This window comes from Salmo salar, chromosome 15 (genome assembly GCF_965601325.2).
Source record: "Salmo salar chromosome 15, fSalSal1, whole genome shotgun sequence".
In the NCBI taxonomy this organism is placed as follows: Eukaryota; Metazoa; Chordata; class Actinopteri; order Salmoniformes; family Salmonidae; genus Salmo; species Salmo salar.
In genome coordinates this window covers 37,244,907-37,267,823 of record NC_138305.1, presented here as the reverse complement: position 1 = coordinate 37,267,823, position 22,917 = coordinate 37,244,907, and the positions used below count along the sequence as shown (strand labels likewise).

Genomic DNA, 22,917 nt, shown 5'->3' with positions numbered 1-22,917 from the left:
CCAGACCTCCATGGGTTGATAAATTGGATTTCCATTGATTATTTTTGTGTGAATTTGTTGTCAGCACATTCACCTATGTAAAGGAAAAAGTATTTAATAAGATTATTTCTTTCATTCAGATCTAGGGTGTGTTGTTTAAGTGTTCCCTTTATTTTTTTGAGCAGTATATATATATATATATATATATATATATATATATATATATATATATATATAGACATTTTAATAACAGCACCTGAATTAATGGTCACATTAATCATATTTTACTGTGATTGTCAGAGGAAATTACAACATTTGAAGCAGTTTTGCCCACTGAGAAGTACTGTTTGTGAGAATAAATGTGTGTTCCTTAATGGATAAATCAGTTCATATGCATTACCTTACAATGCTCTCCTCTTTTAGGGGGCTCCTCTTTTTTTCTTAGAATGACATTGGGGACGATATTATAACATTTAATTGATATTCTGTGGCACCTCACCTCTTTATTTACTCTTTACCCAAACAAACCCCTCAGCCTACTCAGTTTTAACGGCAGACTTTATATTCTGCATTGCAGAGCAGGTGTGAGCAGCTCCTTAATCTGCTTTGTGATCGCAGCGGGGAGGTAAGCAAACTATTGAGATTATTCGTTTGGAAATGAAATGCAGAGGTGGAACAGATACAATTGTGACTTAAGCACACCTCTCTAGTAAGTTGGGAAGCATGAATATGAAAATGTTTCTGCAGTTGTTTGATGGGTTTTGAAAAGCAACGAGGGTCCAATAAAATAATGTGTGGCCTGTGGGAAGATGACCTATATCAACAATCTTCCAAATCAGACTGGGTAGCCTAGCAAACCCCAAACTGAAAAAAAACCATTCTAGGTCGGTGATGTTTTGCTTTAATTTGTAGAATTCTCAAACCCCACGTCAAAAAAAAGATAGGCTATTGCTGTGTGTCTTAGGGTATGAGACATTTACATTTACGTAATTTAGCAGACGCTATTGTCCATAGGGTTCATTAGTGGCCTATAGCGGGACACAGCACGGGAATGTTTCATTGAGGCATATTGGGCCATAGAGATTTCGATTATGGATGCTTTGTGGTACCTCGCAACTGTTTACTTTGATTGCGTGACGCACTACACGCCATGATTGAGTCATAATAGCGTGTCGCACACATGCAGCTTATATGGTCCACAACAACCTGTAACGGTCAGATACACTTTATCAATCAGGCAGAGCAGTAACATTGTAATGTGGCTTCAACCCCACGTTTGCTCATGGTAAAGAGCGCGCAACCACCAGAACAGAAAGCATTAAATAACGTTAGGGAGGTCGTCATGGCGAAGTGTGACTGAAGAAGGAAGATGTTAACATGTTTGCCACTGCAGTAAATTACATGGGCCTCTGTGTGCCCAGGCTCCTACAAGCATCCAAGGAGGAGTTCAGTTCAGACGGGGTCATTGGGCCCCACCTTTTCCTGATTCTCCTCTCCATTCTCCTGCTCCTGTTCTGGGCCATCCATTTGTGTAAGGACGATGTAAGTGCGCGCCACCAGTAGGGAGACGTTACTTCTTTATATAGTCTAATTGTGTTTGACGCGTGTGGGACAAACTGTCAGGGTGTGACAAACTGCCCACAAACCAGGGCTATATATTTAGAGAATTTTGAATATTCTAGACATTCAGTTACACAGGTTTTTTTTAAAATATCCCCCATATAATTTTAATGGGGAGCTAACATTGCTGCCATAGAATGTTGAAGTGTTATGTAAATGACCATAATGCAGAAACCGCATTGGCCCAACTCTCTAAATACATGACCCTGCCACAAACTGACCCACTTCCCACAAACATGAAACTCTATAGCTGGCTCGACAGTGGCGCTGTCCATTCAGCACTGCAGAGTGACTACCACAATTCATAAAGCGGGTTTATAAAGCGGGGGTTGGAGCCCTGAATGCTGATTGGCTGAAAGCCGGGGTAGGTATATCAGACCATATATCACAGGTATGACAAAACATTTATTTTTACTGCTCTAATTATGTTGGTGACCAGTTTATAATAGTGATGGCACCTCGGGGTGTGGCGTCATGCCTAAGAGCAGCCCTTAGTCATTGATATATTGGCCATATACCACACTCCCTCGGGCCTTATTGCTTAAATACACAGTACCAGTCAATAGTTTTGACACACCTACTCATTCAGGGGTTTTTCTTTATTTTTACTATTTTTTAGATTGTAGAATAATAGTGAAGACATCAAAACGATGAAATAACACATATGGAATCATGTAGTAACCAAAAACATGTTAAACAAATCAAAATATGTTTTATATATTTGAGATTCTTCAAAGTAGGCTGCTTTTTTGGTTACTACATGATTCCAAATGTGTTATTTCATCGTTTTGATGTCTTCACTATTATTCTACAATGTAGACTTTAGTATAAATAAAGGTTAGGTGTGTCCAAACATTTGCCTGGTACTGTATATACACTATATACGAGTGCTCTCCATTCAGTGGTGCTGAAGGTCGGACATCTTAACTTCCTAATTTTGCTATTGTTTACCATGTGTCATTGTACAGAATTTACAATTTATATATATTTCAAAATATATACACATTTTTTATTTTTTTAAACAGGATGATGTCTTCGGCGACATTGACCAGTAAGTTTCATCCTTCATAATTCATTGTGATTTCAAAGAGATCTTTCATGTGGTTAAAACATTTGTAAAAATCTTGAAAGTGAATGGCTCTGAACTTAATTTAAACCCAGTCTTAAATGTTCTCTTGCAGAGCGCTGGTCAATAACTTCACAGAGGGAGTTCATCTCTACTACAGCTACCTCCAACGACTGGAGGAACTAACGTTACATATGGAGGACCTCACCTCTGAGGTGGACCTGGAATCCTGCGCTGACCCCCAATCGTGCTTTGACTCATGCTCATCCAGATCATCTTCTAGATCACATTCTAGACCACATTCTAGATCCTCCAGATTTAGTGACTGCAGCACATGCCGAACCTGCAATAAACGGCGGAAACGGCATCCACCTGACAGGTTTAAATTCCTGAAAGGCGGTGGTCCAGATAGTCACTGTTCTTCAGGTAGTTCTATCCCACTGGCTAAGCCCTGCCTCAAGCTACCAGGAGGTGGTGATGTTAAGGACAGTCACCATGGCTCCACACACACCTCCTGTAGCTCCTCCTGCAACTCCTCTAGGTACGTGACTCCTTCTGACTCCCCTCAACCTCTGGAATACCAGCCCTGCCCTCGTCAGCTTACTGCTATTGGTTGGAGGCTAAACTGGACTCTGATGGAGGCCAAACTGGACTCTCCTGTCGCTGTGCCTGTTGCTGCTGCTTCTACTGTCACTGGCTGTAAAGACAGAGCTGCCAGCCGCACAGACCGCTCCAGGACTCCGACTGCGAGACATATTCCAATGGTAAGACAGCTGTTTGAGGTCGTGCCGAGGAAAGGAGACCCAGCCGTCCTGTGCCGCTGGTACCGCAGACACTTGGAACTCAACGTGACACAGAAGGTCTGTAAAAAAAAAATCATTTTTACTGACCCTTTCCTACATAGTGCACTATATAAGATATAGAGTGCCATTTGAGACACCCACTTCTGTTAAACGTCTAGTTGATGAGTTGCTGGTTAGGTGTTTGTCTAACTGTCTAATTTCCTCCTTGGAGGTGAATTAATCTAATTTAATCTATAATCTAAGGTGGCCCGTAAGCGCTGGAGGATTGCCGTGCTGATGATCTCCATCATTAGGTGGCTGCTCCCCGAGAGACTGAAGGGAGGAGGCACCACCAGCTCAACCTCCACCTCTGCATCCACCACCACTACCACCACCACCACTACCACCCAGTTCAACACCTCAACCACCTCTCAGGCTAAGAAAGGATCAAAGATCACCAGGAAAACTGCCAGTGTTCCAGCTTTCTGCCCTCAGGGTGCCAAACCTCCATCTCCCTCCAGGGCTCCATGCCAGTCTCCAGGGTTAGAGGGTAAACCCAAGTCCATCATGATGTACACTCAGGGCGCCAGGATCCCCTTCATTTGCCAGGAGGTCCGAGAGAAGCTTGAGTCTCATGTTTGCCGCAAGCAGAGCCAGCGCCTCTGGGGCTTCCCCAAGCTGGTCACCAGGTACGTGGGCGACCTTGCGCTCCAGCAGCTCCCTACCTCCGGCAGCGCAGGCGACGGGAAGGTCATGGGCAATGTGACCGACCGTCAGGCGGTGTTCTCTGGACGAGCGCACCGCAACACAGAGTTCAGGTTGAAGAACAAGACTACAAGGCCAGCAGAGGAGCCGCAGGCTACTGCAGCCGTAGCGAAGGACAGCTCACCAGCCACCAGACCTGTAGAGAAGACTACCACCAGCACTGTGCTCCAGCCAGCCGAGAGCCACGCTACCAAACCTTCCCAGACCGGACACTCTCTGAACCAGACATCCCCTGTGAGGAGCTTGACCCCGGAGAGATGCTGGCTGGAGGAGAAGGTGAGGAGTAAGTATATGGAGGTGAAGCTCAAACACTTTCCCGGCATGGTGGCCCAGTCATACCACTCCGCCCTTGCTTCGGCAACCAGCCATCCAACTAGGAAACCCACCCAGGTGGCAGAAGCCCCTGCTGTTGTTCTGAAACGCCCCGCCCCACTCAGACAGCGGGATAAGGTGTTGTTCATGGACCAGGAGGAGCTCAGGCACCTGGAGGACAACCTGATCATGAAACATATGGAGCACCTTCAGAGGCAGGGAGTGACCACCGACTCGGCCCCCTCGGCCCACACCCAGGGAGTGACCACCGCCTCGGCCCACACCCAGGGAGTGACGACCGCCTCGGCCCCCTCGGCCCACACCCAGCGAGTGACGACCGCCTCGGCCCCCTCGGCCCACACCCAGCGAGTGACGACCGCCTCGGTCCCCTCGGCCCACACCCAGGGAGTGACCACCGCCTCGGCCCACACCCAGCGAGTGACGACCGCCTCGGTCCCCTCGGCCCACACCCAGGGAGTGACCACCGCCTCGGCCCCCTCGGCCCACACCCAGGGAGTGACCACCGCCTCGGCCCACACCCAGCGAGTGACGACTGCTTCGGCCCCCTCTGCCCACACCCAGCGAGTGACGACTGCCTCGGCCCACGCGCAAATCTCACACAGCCTGGCTCTAGAGACCTCGACTCACACAGCCACTGTCTCACATCCCCATCCTGCCCTCATTAAACAGCTGGTTCTGATGAATGGTTTGGAAGGAGGCTTCGGGGAGCTCAAGACCCTACTGGCCCCACAGCAGCACGAGGTGAAACCTAGCTCAGCCACAGCCAAGGTGGTATCCGGACCAGCTGATTCTGCAGTATCATCCAACACTGAGACCCAAAGGTCCAGCGGGCTCCCTCTGCCTCCTTTGATTAGGCCTCCCTCTCGTTTTAATTCTGCACATTCTACCTAAAGATGTATTCAGAAGTGAATAGTATGTATTCTTTCTACCAAATACATTGTTTTGCATTTCACATGATTTGACTCTGTTTGTTCTATGAGTACAGTATGTGTCTGTTCCTAATGAAAACATTTGGTATGCCTATTGGTTTTGGCTTATTAATTTTGGTTTGTTTTAAATACAACATGCATAGTTTAGGCTACAGAAAAAAGTAAATATCATGGTGCACTGTTTAAAATACACAATGTCAAAACGTGTCTTAGAACAGACACAAGCGAAACACAGCTGAATGGAGGTGAAATGGCAGGGATGTTGATACTATAATACACTTTACAGTAACAAACTGACATGTTGAGCTATTTTGGTCTGAGGTGGTGCCTCTTGAAGTATTACTGCTGCTTACATTTCCATCGCAGAGCCCTTTTCCCAGTTAGCCTATGGGAATGACACTTGTAGGTTCATTCCCGTGTTATTTTTTAGTCTATCTATGCTTGCGGATTCCTCTAGATGTCAGAAGAAAGCGAGACTACCTTGGAGACGGTGAGAACAGAGATACAGAGCTATACTCCCACGCACTGACGCATAGCCCTACATTATACTACATGTCAGGCACATGGAGCAATACAGGAATGAAGAGAGGAGCACGTGCTAAATTATACCTGAACACTATAATTGGGGTGTTACTATAAATAGTCAGGATGCATCCCAAAATTGCACCCTATTCGTTTTATAGTGCGCTACTTTTTAACCAGGGTCCCTGGCGGCATCACCGCTTTTTATGGCAACTGCTTTGCCTCCGACCGCAAGGCGCTACAGGGGGTAGTGCGGATGGCCCAGTACATCACTGGGGTGGAACACCCTGCCATCCAGGACCTCTATACCAGGCGGTGTCAGAGGAAGACCATAAAAATGGTGAAAGACTCCAGCCACCCAAGTCATAGACTGTTCTCTGCTACCACACGGCAAGCGGTACCGAAGTCTGAAGCCAAACAGGACCCTGAACATCTTTTACCACCAAGCCATAAGACAGCTAAATAGCTAGTTAAATAGTTAACCAAAAAGCAACCCGGGCTGTATGTATTGACCCTTTTTTGCACTAACTTTGACACATTGCATATGCTGCTACTGTTAACCATCTCGTACCCCGTGTATATAGCCAAGTTATTGTTACTCAATGTGTACCTGTCATGTTTTTTACTTTTTTGTATTATTTCTCTATTTTATTGCTCTCCATTGTTGGGGAGGGTCTATATGTAAGCATTTTACTGTTAGTCCACACCTGTTGTTTACAAAGCAGGTGACAAAAACATTTTTATTTGACCTCCCCAGCCGTGTCTGTGTCCATTAGTTACAGCTTCCTCTCTGGCAGACAACGAGGCTGACACTGTCAGACAGGATGATGCCTGCTGCACTCCACAAGGTGGAGCTCTGTAGGGTTAAATGGGTGTTTAGATGGCTGCTGAGAGCCCAACTGGGACTGCTGAAGACCAGTGGTTTCTCTCACCACTGTGCATGGCACCCTATGGATGGTCTGTCACTGCTGCAGTCACAGCAATGGACGTTCAACTAAACTGAATATAAGGGGATAACGGGCTCTAGTCAAAAAGACAGACGACTGACATTGACGCTTGTAGTATGAACAGGTTTGCTGGCTGTTCTCCTCATGGAAGCTTCTTATGGCAAATAATAATCACCTGCAAGCATCAGATTGTATTTGTGAAATAATCAAACTGTTCAGTCTGAATCAGTCACCTCAGAGTTTTTCTTTTTTTTTAAATGTATGTAGGAAAGTAATGAAGCGTCCTTAATGTGATGATATACCCCATGGATATCTCACTCAATATAAAAATAAATAAAAAAGCAGCTAGCAGATAGCCAGAAAGTTGTGTTATTGTAAACAGTGCATGTTAAGGCCACCACACAACTACAAACTCAATTTTCAGTTTGTGACATTTAATATCTCACACACTGGAATACACCAAATAAAAAAAGTAATTGCCTTGATTCATATTCAATGTTATGAGGTTTGTTCTATGTGTAAATCCTCCCTAATCGTTAGGGTGTCTAGGTTCTCATTACAAGGTGTCAGATCAGTGGGCTGAATATAGTGATACATTTTCCTCTCAGAAGCTTTTGGTGGATTTTTAAATGATCAGTCACACCCAACCCTTTTCCTTGTCCTAGCCTATATCTATTCAACAAATATATTTTGCCTTGATTACTATGAAAAACACCCCACTGTGACCCACAGCATAAAAGCCAGATATTTATATTGAGGATTACTTTCAAAGTGCAGTTACTCAGGGGTTGATTGAGGACCACCTGTTTTGTTGTAGTCTGGCTGACACCAGCTCTCGATGTCCTACAGTAGTCACATGGGTCGCGTCAGCCAGGCTAGTATTGGTCTCTGATATCACTCTCGCCTGAGGGGATGGTAAAGGAAAAACAGATTGAGGCACGCTTCTATTGTTAACACCCTTTGAGAGGTTTACTCTAGCGTCCACCCTAAAAGTCTGGTCTGTTTCAGCATCACCGTTCCAGGTGCGGGGAAATCTCAAATCGCTGCTGCGCCATGCTCCCTTTTCATATCACAGGCTTCTGATTGTCAATGCTAGTATCCCAAATGGCACCCCATTCCCTCTCCCGTGCACTACTTTTGACCAGGGCTCACAGGGGAATAGGTTGCCATAGAGGGAATAGGGTATCATTGGGGACAGAAAAACTGTGACCAAACAAAGCTCATTAATAATGCTGAGGACATCAGAGGGCAGGGCTGTTAAAGTGGGAGTCAAACAGGGTGCCTAGCAATGGAATAGAGTGGCAAAACTCGAGGCACCTCTGAGGGAACTGTACTGTAGAGGCACAGATTGTGGTAATTACATATGTAGCCTGGATCCAAACTGAATTGTAAGAAAGCCTTGTCCAAACCAGAACAGATCATAGGACACCTCCTGGGCAGGACACTGGGGTTCATCACCCAATCCATGTTCTTATGCCAATGGCCAAGCAGAGGCATCGGGTTCCATTTTAAGTCTTTGGTATGACTCCAAACTGAATTGCTCCAACGGGAAAAGAATTTCGTTTGGATCCAGTCAAGTATTTTGTGCTCATTTCGTACATCACTTCCTTAATTTGGTTTGATCCGTTGTTCTGGATGAAAAGCAGTTTGATTGCTGTATTCTGCTGGTGTATTAAGCTAGCTTCTATCATCAAACATCTGGCAATAGGTACTGAAACATAAATAATTGCCTTGCCTTCATTTATCTTGCATTGTAGTATCAAGGGAATACACAATTATATACCCTGTTAATATCAAATACTGTCCTTAAAATTACACACCAAATTCACAAACTAGAGCATGTTGCTCAACTTCTTGAACAAGGGTGACACCTAGTGACATATTTCTGCATGAAGTTGGAGCCAAAAAGAAATTCAAATGCCATGATAAACTACACTTGCAAGACAGGATTTAAAAATATATATATATTCTTTACAAATGAAAATACACCATAACATCTCCAACCTCACAATTTCTGTTATTTAAATGGACAAAAGGTTATCACTAAAAAACATTAAAATGCATAAAAGGTTATCACAGTGACCGGAACCGATTTAAGGTCAATCTTTTGTATTTACAAATGGACTAGAAATTCGACATCACAGTAGTATCCAGGGTCGTGTTCATTAGGGTTGTTCATAAAGTCCAGATAGTATCTCCCAAGTTCCACTCAGTTTCAGACCGCTTTCTTTAATTGTATACCTACTGAACAGGACCCAAGAGTAGAAAGGTTCTCAGGGAGTTCTATCTCCTTGCCGTCCTGCTCTCTAACACCTGGATAACCAGGCGCGTCTTCAGCGATGGCAGCTTGTTGCTGTAGTTCTGTTGGAGCACAGTGCTCAGTCTACTGCGCAGGCTCCGCAGGCAGGGCAGGGAGCTACAGTCAGGTACATTCAGCAGAGTGTGGAAGAACTCTGTCCACAGATCACTGTGGGGATTTCTGGAGGAGAGACAGACAAGGGGAAAGGTAATGTAGTGTGAATTGTAACTATTTACGGTGGAGTGGAGAGATGTTTTCAAAATCAAAAATATATTCAACGAGTTTGAGAGCAAAAAATAAGTTGTGGGTTGTGTAAAAAAACAACAACCACTCCTAGTAAAAGGGTTACCTTCTAAATACTGCATTTGTCTTCCACACGCACCCTCCTGTGTCACTTGCATGTATGTTCCAAAAATCATGCAGTACACCGTTCCAGCTATCCCAAAGTAGTCCGTCTAAAACACAAAGAAACTTAATATCCTCAACAGGTATTATCAGACATCCACCATCATTACAGGAGCATGCACACAAACACACAATCTTTACCTGGTAGTTCCATGGTCTCCCACTCTGCATCTCTGTACACTGGAAGCCCGAGGTCATACACTTGGCAGTGAAAGCCGTGCCCTCTGGGAACAGAGTCATGTCAATGCTCTGACCCAGGTCAATTAGGGAGAGGCCATGATCCAGATTATCTTGGTCAAAAGACTTGTTCTCCAGGAACCTAAAGAACAACAGGCAAACAATTAAAACAGTTAAGAGGAGACATTGGAAATCCCTGGTAGAGTACTGCATCCACCCACTACTAAATGACTGGAAGGAAAATACTCAAAAATAAAAAAAGATGTTCCTCACTGAAATGACAGTTGAACATTTTAAGTTTAGCATTTGATACAGGATTCCTATCGGTCTGCTTTACACACACACTCAGGGACGTCACTACCTCTCTCCAGCAGGAAGTTGTCTGGTTTGATGTCAGCGTGAACGATGTGGATATTGTGCAGCTGTTCCACCATGTGCAGGATGCAGACAGTGAAGTAGATCACCAGAGGCTGGGGAATCACCTTGTCGCTAAGGTTCTTGTACAGGTTTACAGCATTCTAGAGGGGAATAATAAAACATGTTTAACTCCTTTCAGTGCTCTGCTGTGGACTCTCCTTGGGTGCATCCCAATAAGATCTCCTTTCTCCTATAGTGTAAACTTGTTCACTACTTCCCACAAATCTAAAAGCATTGGATTGGTACAGGCATGGCCTAGAGGGAATTTCCACTATATTTTTTATACCAGTCCTTTCAAATCAGTGAATGGAAGTGAAACATTACACACTTTGGGAAGAAAGGGATATAATTGGGACGTATCCTTGATCTTTAATTGATTGATAAAGTTTGGTGGGTGATGAAGAGGGGTTACTACCCACCAATAGGGTGCCACAGTTGTAGAGCTCGCCCAATAGCACGCTACCGTTCTGGAAGAGGTGGGCAGAGTGGATGTTATTAAAGAGGTGGCGCACGCTGGGCTGCAGCCGGGCATTCAGCTGAGAGTTGATGTAAAACTCCCACGGATTGGCTGGTTTCTGCACCTATAGATCAAGAAAGACACATTCAAGCATTGAGAATCAATCATCCAATAGGAGCGCATTAATTGTGAGGGCCAGCTCCATATAAACTTGCCATGTTCTCTGGCCTTAGTAATGACAGTGGCAAAATAATGACTACTAATTTCATTGAAGGGTCAGGGGAGTCAACCGTTTTAAATTAATATAAAGTCAAGATCCATCTTACCTTTAAAATCATCTTCTCTGAGGTGTTGAGGTCAGTTGCCTGGTAGACTGTGGCAAAGGCACCCTGTCCGAGTACACAGTCAACCCGTAAGGAGCCTTTACCTGTGTGACGACCATCAAAGCCATATTCAGATGTCCTTTTGGGGGGGGTGATTTTTTATTTATTTTTTATGTCACTGCTTGTAAACACACAAAGATAGACTTTCTTACCCATCTTGATGGTCATCTTGGGTGCGATGCTGGGGGCTTTGCACTGCCAGGTGATGAAGTTAGGCTGTGAGGTGAGTGGCGTGGACAGCTTGGAGAGCAGGGAGGAAATCAGCTCCTCATCCCAGGGGTCGGAGACCAGCTCTACAGCCGCTGCCCCTTGACCTGCTGGACTCATGGGCACATCATGTTCACCTTTGAACCTCGGTCTGGGCTCATAAGAATATCCATGCCATTCCTCACCTCTGGAGCTGGGCTCATAGGAATATCCATTCTGAACTTTGATGACGACTGGAATGGACTCATGGTCACATCCGAGCCAAATTTAGGTGGTTCTGGACTTACGGGGATGTCCATGGTCTCCAGAGGGATGCCGACTGTTCTCTGACCCTGACGGGCACTCATGAAGGCATCCAAGTCATGTTCAACCACAACCTCTGGGCTTTTGACCACTAACCAGTCTGACTTGGGTGCACACTTGGAGGCAGGCGTTGGAGCTTTCTCTGGACAAGTTGGAACATCAAAGTTGGATTTGGGGGCATATATCTGGCTCTTTGAAAGGAATGCTTCTGCCACAGGTGCATGCTGTGGGAGAGGAAAAGCTGGCTTTGAGGACTGCTCTGGGCTCACATAGACATCCCAGTCTGGCTTTGAGGCCTTGGAAGGAGGGCTTTTGGCCACTGCCACCTCAGCATGGGTCAGGGGGGCAGTCTGGTCTCTGAAGGACAGTGCGGCCGGGGCATGATGCTGCACTTCAGTCATGGAGCAGTAGCCAGGCTTCGCTGGGCCAGGGCTAGCCCTTCTCCCACGATGGTGCCCTGCTCAGCAAAGCCCTGAGCTCTCATAGAGCACTCCGTGCCAGTCTCAGGTAACCCATCAGGTGGGCTCTGCTCTATGATAGGGCTGAGGAAGGAGGTCATTATCACCGCCATGGAGGCAACTACATTGGTTTGACCCACACACTCTTGACTACACATCAAAAACGTGGACCAACAAACATTCAACATGAACACATACAGTACACTGCAGTTACCGGTAGTCTACAATAGGGGGTTACTGGTAAGTACCTGAGTTTTGTGGGCTGTCGTAGGAAAGGGCCTTCTTCCGGACCCCCAAAGCCACTGGGTTGATCATTTTCTAGAGGGAGGAGAAAGAAACAAAAAAAAGGTAAAGTACTTGCTATAGACAGCATTGTTGTTCTGAACTACAGACACGTTTTGCCAGGTGAGGGCATTTGATTTCTGAACAGCCAAATGGCACCCTATTCCCTATATAGTGCACTACTTTTGACCAGAGCCCTATGGTATTAGTTGGGATGCATCCTGTATAAGCTCAGACAGAGGGCTACCTTGATCCTGCTCAAAGTCCCAGGAGTAAGGAACTTTGTTTTGGAAGGGCGTGGAGGCCAGGTGAGCCGACAGTGAAAAGTCTCTGGTGCTGTTGGGGCAGGCGGCCAGGGAGTTGTAGCATGCTTCCCACATAGTGCTCTCATCTGGTATCAATTCCGATGGACGTTCCTGATTAAAAACAATTTAAACCAGCACACACGAAACGATAAAGGTTTGCATTGTGTACTCAACTTAAAATAACCCAACCATCAACAACATTGAGTCCTTGTTGAATCAACATGGGTATGTCACCATGTAATTATGCACTTACATTTTGTTTCTCTGGTTTAGACAGAGGGATTTCTGCTAGGGCCCTTGGTGGCTTTGCATTGTCCACCATAGCAGCACTAAATGGAGCAGGAGAAGCACAATAATGCATTGTTAATAAATGTCCTTTGAGAATTAAAGAGACGGCAAAGAGAAAGGGATGCAGGGGAATAAATGCAATGCTTCACCTGCATTTCTCCTTTATGTCATTCTCATCCTGAAAGATAGCGAAAGGGACTGCACTGGGGGGCTTGCTGAATGAAGCTGCGCCTCCATTACATAATACAACAAAAACATTTATAGAAAGACCATTTAATCACTGTATGTAAAATCAAAAAGGGTGACCCGCCATTATGTGTCGCTTTTATTGTCTGTTGGCTTTTACCTCTTATTTATTTAATTAATTGTTTTACTGTAAAATGTGATATGATTTTTGCTTACAGTCTGAAACAAAGTTTTTGAGAAGTTGTAATCAGATGGGAATTGAATTACCCGTTCTCTGGTAGCCAGCATCAAAGCTCTTCTCCGCCTGATGTGGATGCATTGGCATGCTGCGGAACTGGTCCTCCTGCAGGAGGGTTGGAACCTGGAACATGTCCATGATAGCATCTGGAGGTGAGGGTAAAGAGGTGAGATACTAAGGACTCCATTGGTTGTACAGTCTTTCCCATACACAGGTATGGTAATACATTAGAATATGTAAACACAACATGGTTTATGACTGGGTCACCAATAAAAGTATGCATTTATCACCAAGTGCCTCCCGTGTGTTGACTGTGGGGGATGGGAGCACCCTGGACGGGGTGACTTGCACCAGTCCCAGAGAAGTGTTAGGAGTGATATGGGACACGTTTCCAGTCCCTCCCTGTGACACTGCCAGAGAGAATAGGAGCGAGTGAGGGACGGTGTGATTAAACAATCTTTTAATTCCCATACGGATTCTAATGAAGGGGATAACGGGCCCAGGTTACGATCCTTTACTCACCATCTAATTTCACCTCTGACTCAGGAGCTTCACTGACAGACACCTCACTGGAAAAAACAAAGAAAAGAGATTAGCTTGAACGGCAAATTAATTAAAAACGAATTAATTAGCTTAATCTCTGAGGCATTTCACTCTGACTAAGCAGAGGCATAAGAGATGTAATTAAGTCTGGTTGGGAACAATTACACATCGGAAAAACCAGAACCAATCTGGAGACATGATGACTCATTATCACCTACTGATGATCGCTGCCGTTGTGCTGCTGGAAAATGCTGCTGAGGTGAGAGTGACCACCCTGATATGGAACTCCACCAAGCTGCACGTCAAATCTGTAGGCTGCTGGCTTCTGTGGGACCGACCCAAATGGCTTAGGGTTTCGTTCTGGTTGGGGCTGAACTAGAGAAGCTTGTAGAGAAGTTGCCTGGGAAGCGACTGCAAATGGTTTTGGAGCTTTTGTATATTCACGCAAGTGACCCATTGCTGCTTCTGGCATGTGGAGGGAGCATCTATGGGAGGAGTTTACCTCCTCCAACTGTCCAGATGGAGAAACGGATCGCTGTGAGCGCAGACTGTCTGTAATGGGAGCCCTGAGATGGTCGCACTGAAGGTGCGTCTCAGATTCCCTAACCATGCCTTGTCTGGGGTCCTGTACACTGTTCAGTCTAAAGCCTGGAGTGAGTTTGATGCCGAGGTTGCTCGAGAGTAGAGGGTGCCTTAAAGAATGTTGGAGGAACTCAGGATTCAGATCTGTTGCAGGTGTGCAGAGTGCCTGAAACAGAAGTGCATACCAATGTAAAAAAATAAAAAAATAAAAAGTGTACTAGGGAAACTATAACAGAAACGACTAAAGATAAAAAGGCAATGTGTTTTCTCTCACCTGCTGCACTGGTAGAGCACTGGCGGAGCTCACACAGAGATTACTCTCCAGCTCCTCCAACAGCTGGTTCATCCTCATTACCTCCTCCTCCTGCTCTCTAACCAACCTCTGACGGTCCTCTGGTTACAGAACACAAAGAAAACGTTGGTCAAAACCCACAATTAGCCCTGTGGTAGTGTGTTATGCAACCAGTTGTTAATGCATTTGATTTAGATGAAGGGTGTCTGTAAAGGATATCATGTGGCCTGTTCATATCGATGTCCTTGACTGCACTAAAATCCAGCCATGCATTTCTTCTCTTTAGATGAGTGTGATGGAACAGCGCTGGGTTAAGAAGTCATATGATCCTACCAAACTCTCTCCGTTTCTTCTCTTGCTCGCGTCTCACAAATAAGGGACAAGAAGAAGTATTGGTATTCTGTCTGAATGACTTACATGCGAACAGTTCTGTCTGTAGGGAGTTGGAACAGACGTTCAGGGTCCTGTGGCAAGAAAAATAAATCATATTGATCACTTTTTAAAAACACCACATGAGAAACGGCCATTAACCAATGTATGCCAAGTTTGAAGCTACAAAAACTGTTAGTAACTCACCTTGCACTGTGGGCTGGGCACTCTGTGGGTTTGCAGCTGATTTACCAAGTTGGACTTCTGAAGAGGATTCCGTACAGCTTCTGTTTTCATAAACACAGATTAGATAGTGCATTAGTTTCCTTTGATCATTTCCATAGCCAAAGAGCCAGTCCAGAAGGAAGAAATGCACACAAAACAGTCTCACCTGAAGCCCCTGCCCCACTTCCAGAAGTCCTGGTTTGGAACATTCTGTGAATAGATTAAAATGTATCAACAATAGAAACATCAACATGGAAAGGTAAACAATACTACAAGTTACCTGTATTGCTGAAGGACAGTGTCAGTTGGCTTAGCTTGGTTTTCCATGGCTCTCTGGTACACGGTGTCAGCCTGTTGAAGCAGGCCCTGCTGCTCAAACTGTTGAGCCCACGCCACATAGATGAGCCCACGCCACATAGAGGACTGCATCTCTGGTGCCAATGCCCTTACTGTATATGTGGCTGTATAGTTTGATGGGCTCATTGTAATAACTTGCACATTTAATGTAGTAGTTTACGTATCAGATGTCATTGGTATAACGCTCTTCTTGGAGAAATCTTTGTACTAGACGATCTAGCACAAGAGACATCGCTTTGGAGTCTTCAGCAGGTAATCTCTTCTCTAGATATTTTATAAACCTGAAATAATGTAAATGTATGGTAAAGAGTTACACACCAACAAATTCAAGCTGGCCAAAACAAACATTTATGACTAATCACAATCACTTGCTTGCTTCATCAGTACTTCGATTTCGTTTTACAGAGTTATGTTGCTCTCAAACCAAGTGCGATATGCATGTGAAAATGAAAATATCAAATCAATGGCAGATGAATAACCCTTCATTGTCTACTTTTCGTTGGTGGCCCCCAAGGGCGGCAGGTAGCCTAGTGGTTAGAGCGTTGGGCCAGTAACCGAAAGGTTATTGGATCGAATCTCGAGCTGAGAAGTTAAAAACCTATTGTTCTACCTCTGAACTCTGGTCCCCAGCAGTGTTCAGTAAGAAGTTGTTCTTAACTGACCTGTCCCATGGATCGTCTCCAGTATAGTTGTTTAAACTTTGCTCAAAACATTTGTTTAAAACCCTGGTATCAAAGAAACATCTATAACTATCAAATGTAATATTATTCACACATTTTTGGGAGAAATCATTACTTAGTCAGGTAGTTATCTTATTAGTAATCATTAGCGTTAGTTGGTTGGGAAAATCAACAGTTAACGCATAGCTAGCTCACTAACTAAATACGGAACTTACTGTAAATGTGAACCAACATCCATGGTGTACTAAACAACCAGTTTTATAACAATACAAATACGAGAAATTTACAAGCAAGTTAAATTAATTAATTGACAAAATTAACAAAAATTCGCTTAGCTGGTACATTCCAAATTGCGCGCTTAGCTGATACGTCATCAGTAAGCACGGCGACAAATCCGAATGGAGCCAATCAGCGCCTTTGGAGCGAGAAAAACGCGATTTCAATGGCACTTTCGCCAATGCTTGAATCGGCTGTTTTAAATCGTGTGATAATTTGAGTATAAGTACTTCACGAAACGCTTACAGGGTCTCTTTTATCTCTGCAAAGTCCAACTTGTTAACTCAGTTAGCTTGCTGGCGAAGTTCACTGGAAGTAAGACTATTAGCAATACATCTGCAGTTATAACCTAGCTAGCACGACAGATAGCTATTGACATTAGTTGTCCAATCGTCACTTTTAAAAATGATATGTGAAATAATATTAAGCCAAAGTAGAGCACCACGTGTTAGCGAAGTTTGCTTGCGCTCCAATCACCTTTTGCAACCCAGAAACATTAGCTAGAAGGAAAAACTAACGGCTGTATGAATTAACTGCTGCTAGGTTTGTGCAAAATTGTAGATACCGACGAATCTGACTTCTGAAATTCAATTTACATTACATTAGCTAGCTATGCTATATTTGAACATGCACAATAAATGTACATGTTAACAGGCTATTGTCTTAATGTCTTTCAGGGGACTGCAGACATGAAAAAAAATGCAACTCCTGTAAGTCAATTTAACTGCTGCTAGTTTTGTGAAATAGTGTGGCATAACATTAAAGTCTGTATGCAAAAACAATACAAACCTGTAAGAATATACTGTATTTTAACAGCTGCTAGTTTTGTTAAAGATTGTATTAAAAAAGAGCGACTGCTCCTAAAAGCAAAACGGCCTGTGTGTGGCATCGATATGAGTCAAACACTTATTCTAGTGCCAAAATGGACTACAAGTGTAAATATAATCATTTGTGGTCAATGGGCATTCCTACTACCCAGTGTCTTTTGGTCCTCATAACTTTTGGGGTAAAAGTTCATATTTGTTTTATTCTCTTAGTAGTCTATCACAAAAAGGACACGTTTGACTTTAAGAAAACATTGGTCAAGCACATGAATCCTAAAATTTATAGGCGGATTGTTCACACATGGACCTTGAGGTATTTCCACCCAGTTAGAGAAACAACTATCTGAAAATGTCTAAGACCTCAAATTTAGCATACTCTTATCATATTCATTGTTTTATTTAAGTCAATATAAAACAATGATTATTGAGTGAAACCTGTTATTTTCCGAACCAGTGCTTTATTTGCACCCTATTTTTCCAAACAAGAATAACAATAGAATTTTGTCAACATTATTTTTAGTCGACCCCTTCTATCTCTACACGTTAGCACAAAAATATGCATGACATTTGATGGTGTTAAATTATGATTTTAAAATACTGACCTAACTGCGTTGAATGAAGCATAAGAGGGTGGAAAGCAATACTAGTGTGGAAATAACACCACTAACGAATACAAGATTTAAACAATTAAAGGTATTCTAACTTTGGCATAATTTTTAAATGGTTGAAAAATACTTGTAATAAGAATGAATATTGTACATCAGTTTACATAACTTTCCATTTATTTCATTTTTTATATTTTTTACCTGACTTTTTAAAAACATTGTCAACCTTCAGTTTGTAAAATATGAAAATCGAGTATTTATATATTGTTGCTAGCTAATTACTACTAATTATTACTAATTGCAATTATATATGCATTACAATTACGTACAGTGCATTCCCGGAAAGTGTTCAGACCCCTTCCTTTTCCCCCCATTTTGTTACGTTACAATCTTATTCTAAAATGGATTAAAAAAATGAATAAAACTCAACAATCTACACACAATACCCCATAATGACAAAGCAAAAACTGTTTTTTTGACATTTTTTCAAATGTATTAATCATTTTAAAAATTAACTTGTTTACATAAGTATTCAGACCCTTTGCTATGAGACTCGAAATTGAGCTCAGGTGCGTCCTGTTTCCATTGATCAACCTTGATGTTTCTACATGATCTGGAAAGGCACACACCTGTCTATATAATGTCTCACAGTTGACAGTGCATGTCAGAGTAAAAACAAGCCATGAGGTCGGAAGAGCTCGAAGACAGGATTGTGTCGAGGCACAGATCTGGGGAAGGGTACCAAAACATTTCTGCAGCGTTGAAGGTCCCCAAGAACACAGTGGCCTCCATCAATCTTAAATGGAAGAAGTTTGAAACCGCCGAGACTCTTCCTCGAGCTGGCTGCCCGGCCAAACTGAGTAATCGGGGGAGAATAGCCTTGGTCACGGAGGTGAGCAAGAACCTTATGGTCACTCTGACAGAGCTCCAGAGTTCCTCTGGAGATATGGGAGAACCTTCCAGAAGGACAACTGTCTCTGCAGCACTCCACCAATCAGGCCTTTATGGTAGAGTGGCCAGGCGGAAGCCACTCGTCAGTAAAAGGCAAATGACAGCCCGCTTGGAGTTTGCCAAATGGCACCTAAAGGACTATCAGACCATAAGAAACAAGATTCTTTGGTCTGATGAAACCAAGATTGAACTCTTTGGAGTGAATGCTAAGCGTCATGTCTGGAGGAAACCTGGCATCATCCCTACGGTGAAGCATGGTGGTGGCGACATCATGCTGTGGGGAGGTTTTTCAGCGGCAGGGACTGGGAGACTAGTCAGGATCAAGGGAAAGATAAACGGAACAAAGTACAGAGATACTTGATGACAACCTGCTTCAGAGCGCTCAGGAGCTCAGACTGAGGCAAAGGTTCACCTTCCAACAGGAAAACGACCATAAGCACACAGCCAAGACAACGCGGGAGTGGCTTCAGGAGAAGTTTCTGAATGTCCTTGATGGCCCAGCCAGAGCCCGGACTTGAACCCGATCGAACATCTCTGGAAAGACCCGAAAATAGCTGTGCAGCGACGCTCCCCATCCAACCTGACAGAGCTTGAGATGATCTTCAGAGAAGAATGGGAAAACTCCAAATACAGGTGCCAAGCTTGTAGCGTCATACCCAAGAAGACTCAAGGCTGTAATTGCTGCCAAAGGTACTTCAACAAAGTACAATACTGTTCAGCTGTATTAATCGACCTGGCCAAGGCTCTGTCAATCACCACATCCTTATTGGAAGACTCAACAGCCTTGGTTTCTCAAATGACTGCCTCGCCTGTTTCACCAACTACTTCTCAGACAGAGTTCAGTGTGTCAAATCGGAGGGCCTGTTGTCCGGACCTCTGGCAGTCTCTCTATGGGGGTGCCACAGGGTTCGATTCTCGGGCCGACTCTCTTCTCTGTATACATCAATGATGTCGCTCTTGCCGCTGGTGATACTCTGATCCACCTCTACGCAAACGACACCATTCTGTATACTTCTGGCCCTTCGTTGGACACTGTGTTAACTAACCTCCAGACGAACTTCAATGCCATACAACTCTCCTTCCGTGGCCTCCAACTGCTCTTAAATGCAAGTAAAACTAAATGCATGCTCTTCAACCGATTGCTACCAGCATCTGCCCGCCCGTCCAGCATCACTACTCTGGACGGTTCTGACTTAGAATATGTGGACATCTACAAATGCCTAGGTATCTGGTTAGACTGTAAACTCTCCTTCCAGACTCACATTAAGCATCTCCAATCCAAAATTAAATCTAGAATCGGCTTCCTATTTCGCAACAAAGCATCCTTCACTCATGCTGCCAAACATACCCTCGTAAAACTGATTACCCTACCGATCCTTGAATTTGGCGATGTCATTTACAAAATAGCCTCCAGCACTCTACTCAGCAAATTGGATGCAGTCTATTACAGTGCCGTCCGTTTTGTCACCAAAGCCCCATATACTAACCACCACTGCGACCTGTATGCTCTCGCTGGCTGGCCCTCGCTTCATATTCGTCGCCAAACCCACTGGCTCCAGGTCATCTATAAGTCTTTGCTAGGTAAAGCCCCACCTTACCTCAGCTCACTGGTCACCATAGCAGCACAGACCCGTAGCAGCTCACAGATCACTGCACCTGTACATAGCCCATCTGTAAATAGCCCATCCAAGCTACCTCACCCCCATAATGTTATTTATTTATTTATTTTGCTTCTTTGCACCCCAGTATCTCTACTTGCACATTCATCTTCTGCACAACTATCACTCCAGTGTTTAATTGCTATATTGTAATTTTTTCGGCACTACGGCCAATTTATTGCCTACCTCCCTTTTCCTACCTCATTTGCACACACTATCTATAGACTTTCTATTATATTATTGACTGTATGTTTGTTTATTCCATGTGTACAGTGGGGGAAAAAAGTATTTGATCCCCTGCTGATTTTGTACGTTTGCCCAATGACAAAGAAAGGATCAGTCTATAATTTTAATGGTAGGTTTATTTGAACAGTGAGAGACAGAATAACAACAAAAACATCCAGAAAAACGCATGTCAGAAATGTTATAAATTGATTTGCATTTTAATGAGGGAAATAAGTATTTGACCCCCTCTCAATCAGAAAGATTTCTGGCTCCCAGGTGTCTTTTATACAGGTAACGAGCTGAGATTAGGAGCACACTCTTAAAGGGAGTGCTCCCAACCGCAGCTTGTTACCTGTAAAAAAGACACCTGTCCACAGAAGCAATCAATCAATCAGATTCCAAACTCTCCACCATGGCCAAGACCAAGAGCTCTCCAAGGATGTCAGGGACAAGTTGTAGACCTACACAAGGCTGGAATGGGCTACAAGACCATCGCCAAGCAGCTTGGTGAGAAGGTGACAACATTTGGTGCGATTATTCACAAATGGAAGAAACGCAAAAGAACTGTCAATATCCCTCGGCCTGGGGCTCCATGCAAGATCTCACCTCGTGGAGTTGCAATGATCATGAGAACGGTGAGGAATCAGCCCAGAACTACACGGGAGGATCTTGTCAATGATCTCAAGGCAGCTGGGACCATAGTCACCAAGAAAACAATTGGTAACACACTACGCCGTGAAGGACTGAAATCCTGCAGTGCCCGCAAGGTCCCCCTGCTCAAGAATACATATACATGCCCGTCTGAAGTTTGCCAATGAACATCTGAATGACTCAGAGGACAACTGGTGAAAGTGTTGTGGTCAGATGAGACCAAAATGGAGCTCTTTGACATCAACTCAACTCGCTGTGTTTGGAGGAGGAGGAATGCTGCCTATGACCCCAAGAACACCATCTCCACCGTCAAACATGGAGGTGGAAACATTATGCTTTGGGGGTGTTTTTCTGCTAATGGGACAGGAAAACTTCACCGCATCAAAGGGACGATGGACGGGGCCATGTACTGTCAAATCTTGGGTGAGAACCTCCTTCCCTCAGCCAGGGCATTGAAAATGGGTCGTGGATGGGTATTCCAGCATGACAATGACCCAAAACACACGGCCAAGGCAACAAAGGAGTGGCTCAAGAAGAAGCACATTAAGGTCCTGGAGTGGCCTAGCTAGTCTCCAGATCTTAATCCCATAGAAAATCTGTGGAGGGAGCTGAAGGTTCGAGTTGCCAAACATCAGCCTCGAAACCTTAATGACTTGGAGAAGATCTGCAAAGAAGAGTGGGACAAAATCCCTCCTGAGATGTGTGCAAACCTGGTGGCCAACTACAAGAAACGTCTGACCTCTGTGATTGCCAACAAGGGTTTTGCCACCAAGTACTAAGTCATGTTTTGCAGAGGGGTCAAATACTTATTTCCCTCATTAAAATGCAAATCAATTTATAACATTTTTGACATGTGTTTTTCTGGATTCTTTTGTTGTTATTCTGTCTCTCACTGTTCAAATAAACCTACTATTAAAACTATAGACTGATCCTTTCTTTGTAAGTGGGCAAACGTACAAAATCAGCAGGGGATCAAATACTTTTTTCCCCCACTGTAACTCTGTTGTTTGTGTAGCACTGCTTTGCTTTATCTTGGCCAGGTCGCAGTTGTAAATGAGAACTTGTTCTCAACTAGCTTACCTGGTTAAATAAAGGTTAAATAAAATTAAAATAAAAAAATGAGTAAGGGTTGGATTACTTATTTAAATGTGATATTTCAGGGTGTTTTAATGAAAATAAAAAATAAAAAGTTTTTGCTTTGTCATTATGGTAGAATAAAGCTGGAACGTAACCAAATGTAGAAAAAGTCACTTGGTCTGAATACTTAACAATTGCACTATACATTTGAACATGCACGCACAATAAAGTTAATGTTAATATTTTGACTGTAC

The 22,917-nt window shown here is 43.9% G+C and overlaps 2 protein-coding genes across 2 annotated transcripts; one reads left to right on the top strand and one right to left on the bottom strand.

Annotated features, from left to right (window-relative positions):
• The first annotated feature begins 1,035 nt into the window (after window positions 1-1,035).
• LOC106571297 (uncharacterized) lies at window positions 1,036-5,436 on the top strand. Its single transcript, XM_045696070.2, has 4 exons — window positions 1,036-1,521; window positions 2,625-2,650; window positions 2,781-3,525; window positions 3,712-5,436. The coding sequence occupies exons 1-4, from the start codon at window positions 1,357-1,359 to the stop codon at window positions 5,434-5,436; spliced, it is 2,661 nt and encodes an 886-aa protein (XP_045552026.1). The 5' UTR covers window positions 1,036-1,356.
• Window positions 5,437-7,356: 1,920 nt separating this feature from the next.
• Window positions 7,357-15,876, bottom strand: LOC100306849 (mitotic checkpoint serine/threonine-protein kinase BUB1; the record flags this gene model as incomplete). The annotated part of the gene is given in 24 exon segments (XM_045696069.1): window positions 7,357-9,422; window positions 9,592-9,622; window positions 9,625-9,697; window positions 9,789-9,966; window positions 10,170-10,342; window positions 10,661-10,822; window positions 11,025-11,125; window positions 11,234-11,557; window positions 11,620-11,815; window positions 11,992-12,133; window positions 12,298-12,367; window positions 12,579-12,747; window positions 12,890-12,965; window positions 13,074-13,155; window positions 13,378-13,494; window positions 13,639-13,758; window positions 13,871-13,917; window positions 14,110-14,639; window positions 14,854-14,866; window positions 15,183-15,229; window positions 15,342-15,421; window positions 15,526-15,569; window positions 15,640-15,755; window positions 15,757-15,876. Coding segments are annotated over 24 exon segments (3,207 nt in total), but the record flags the coding sequence as incomplete, so codon positions are not given.
• Window positions 15,877-22,917: the final 7,041 nt, after the last annotated feature.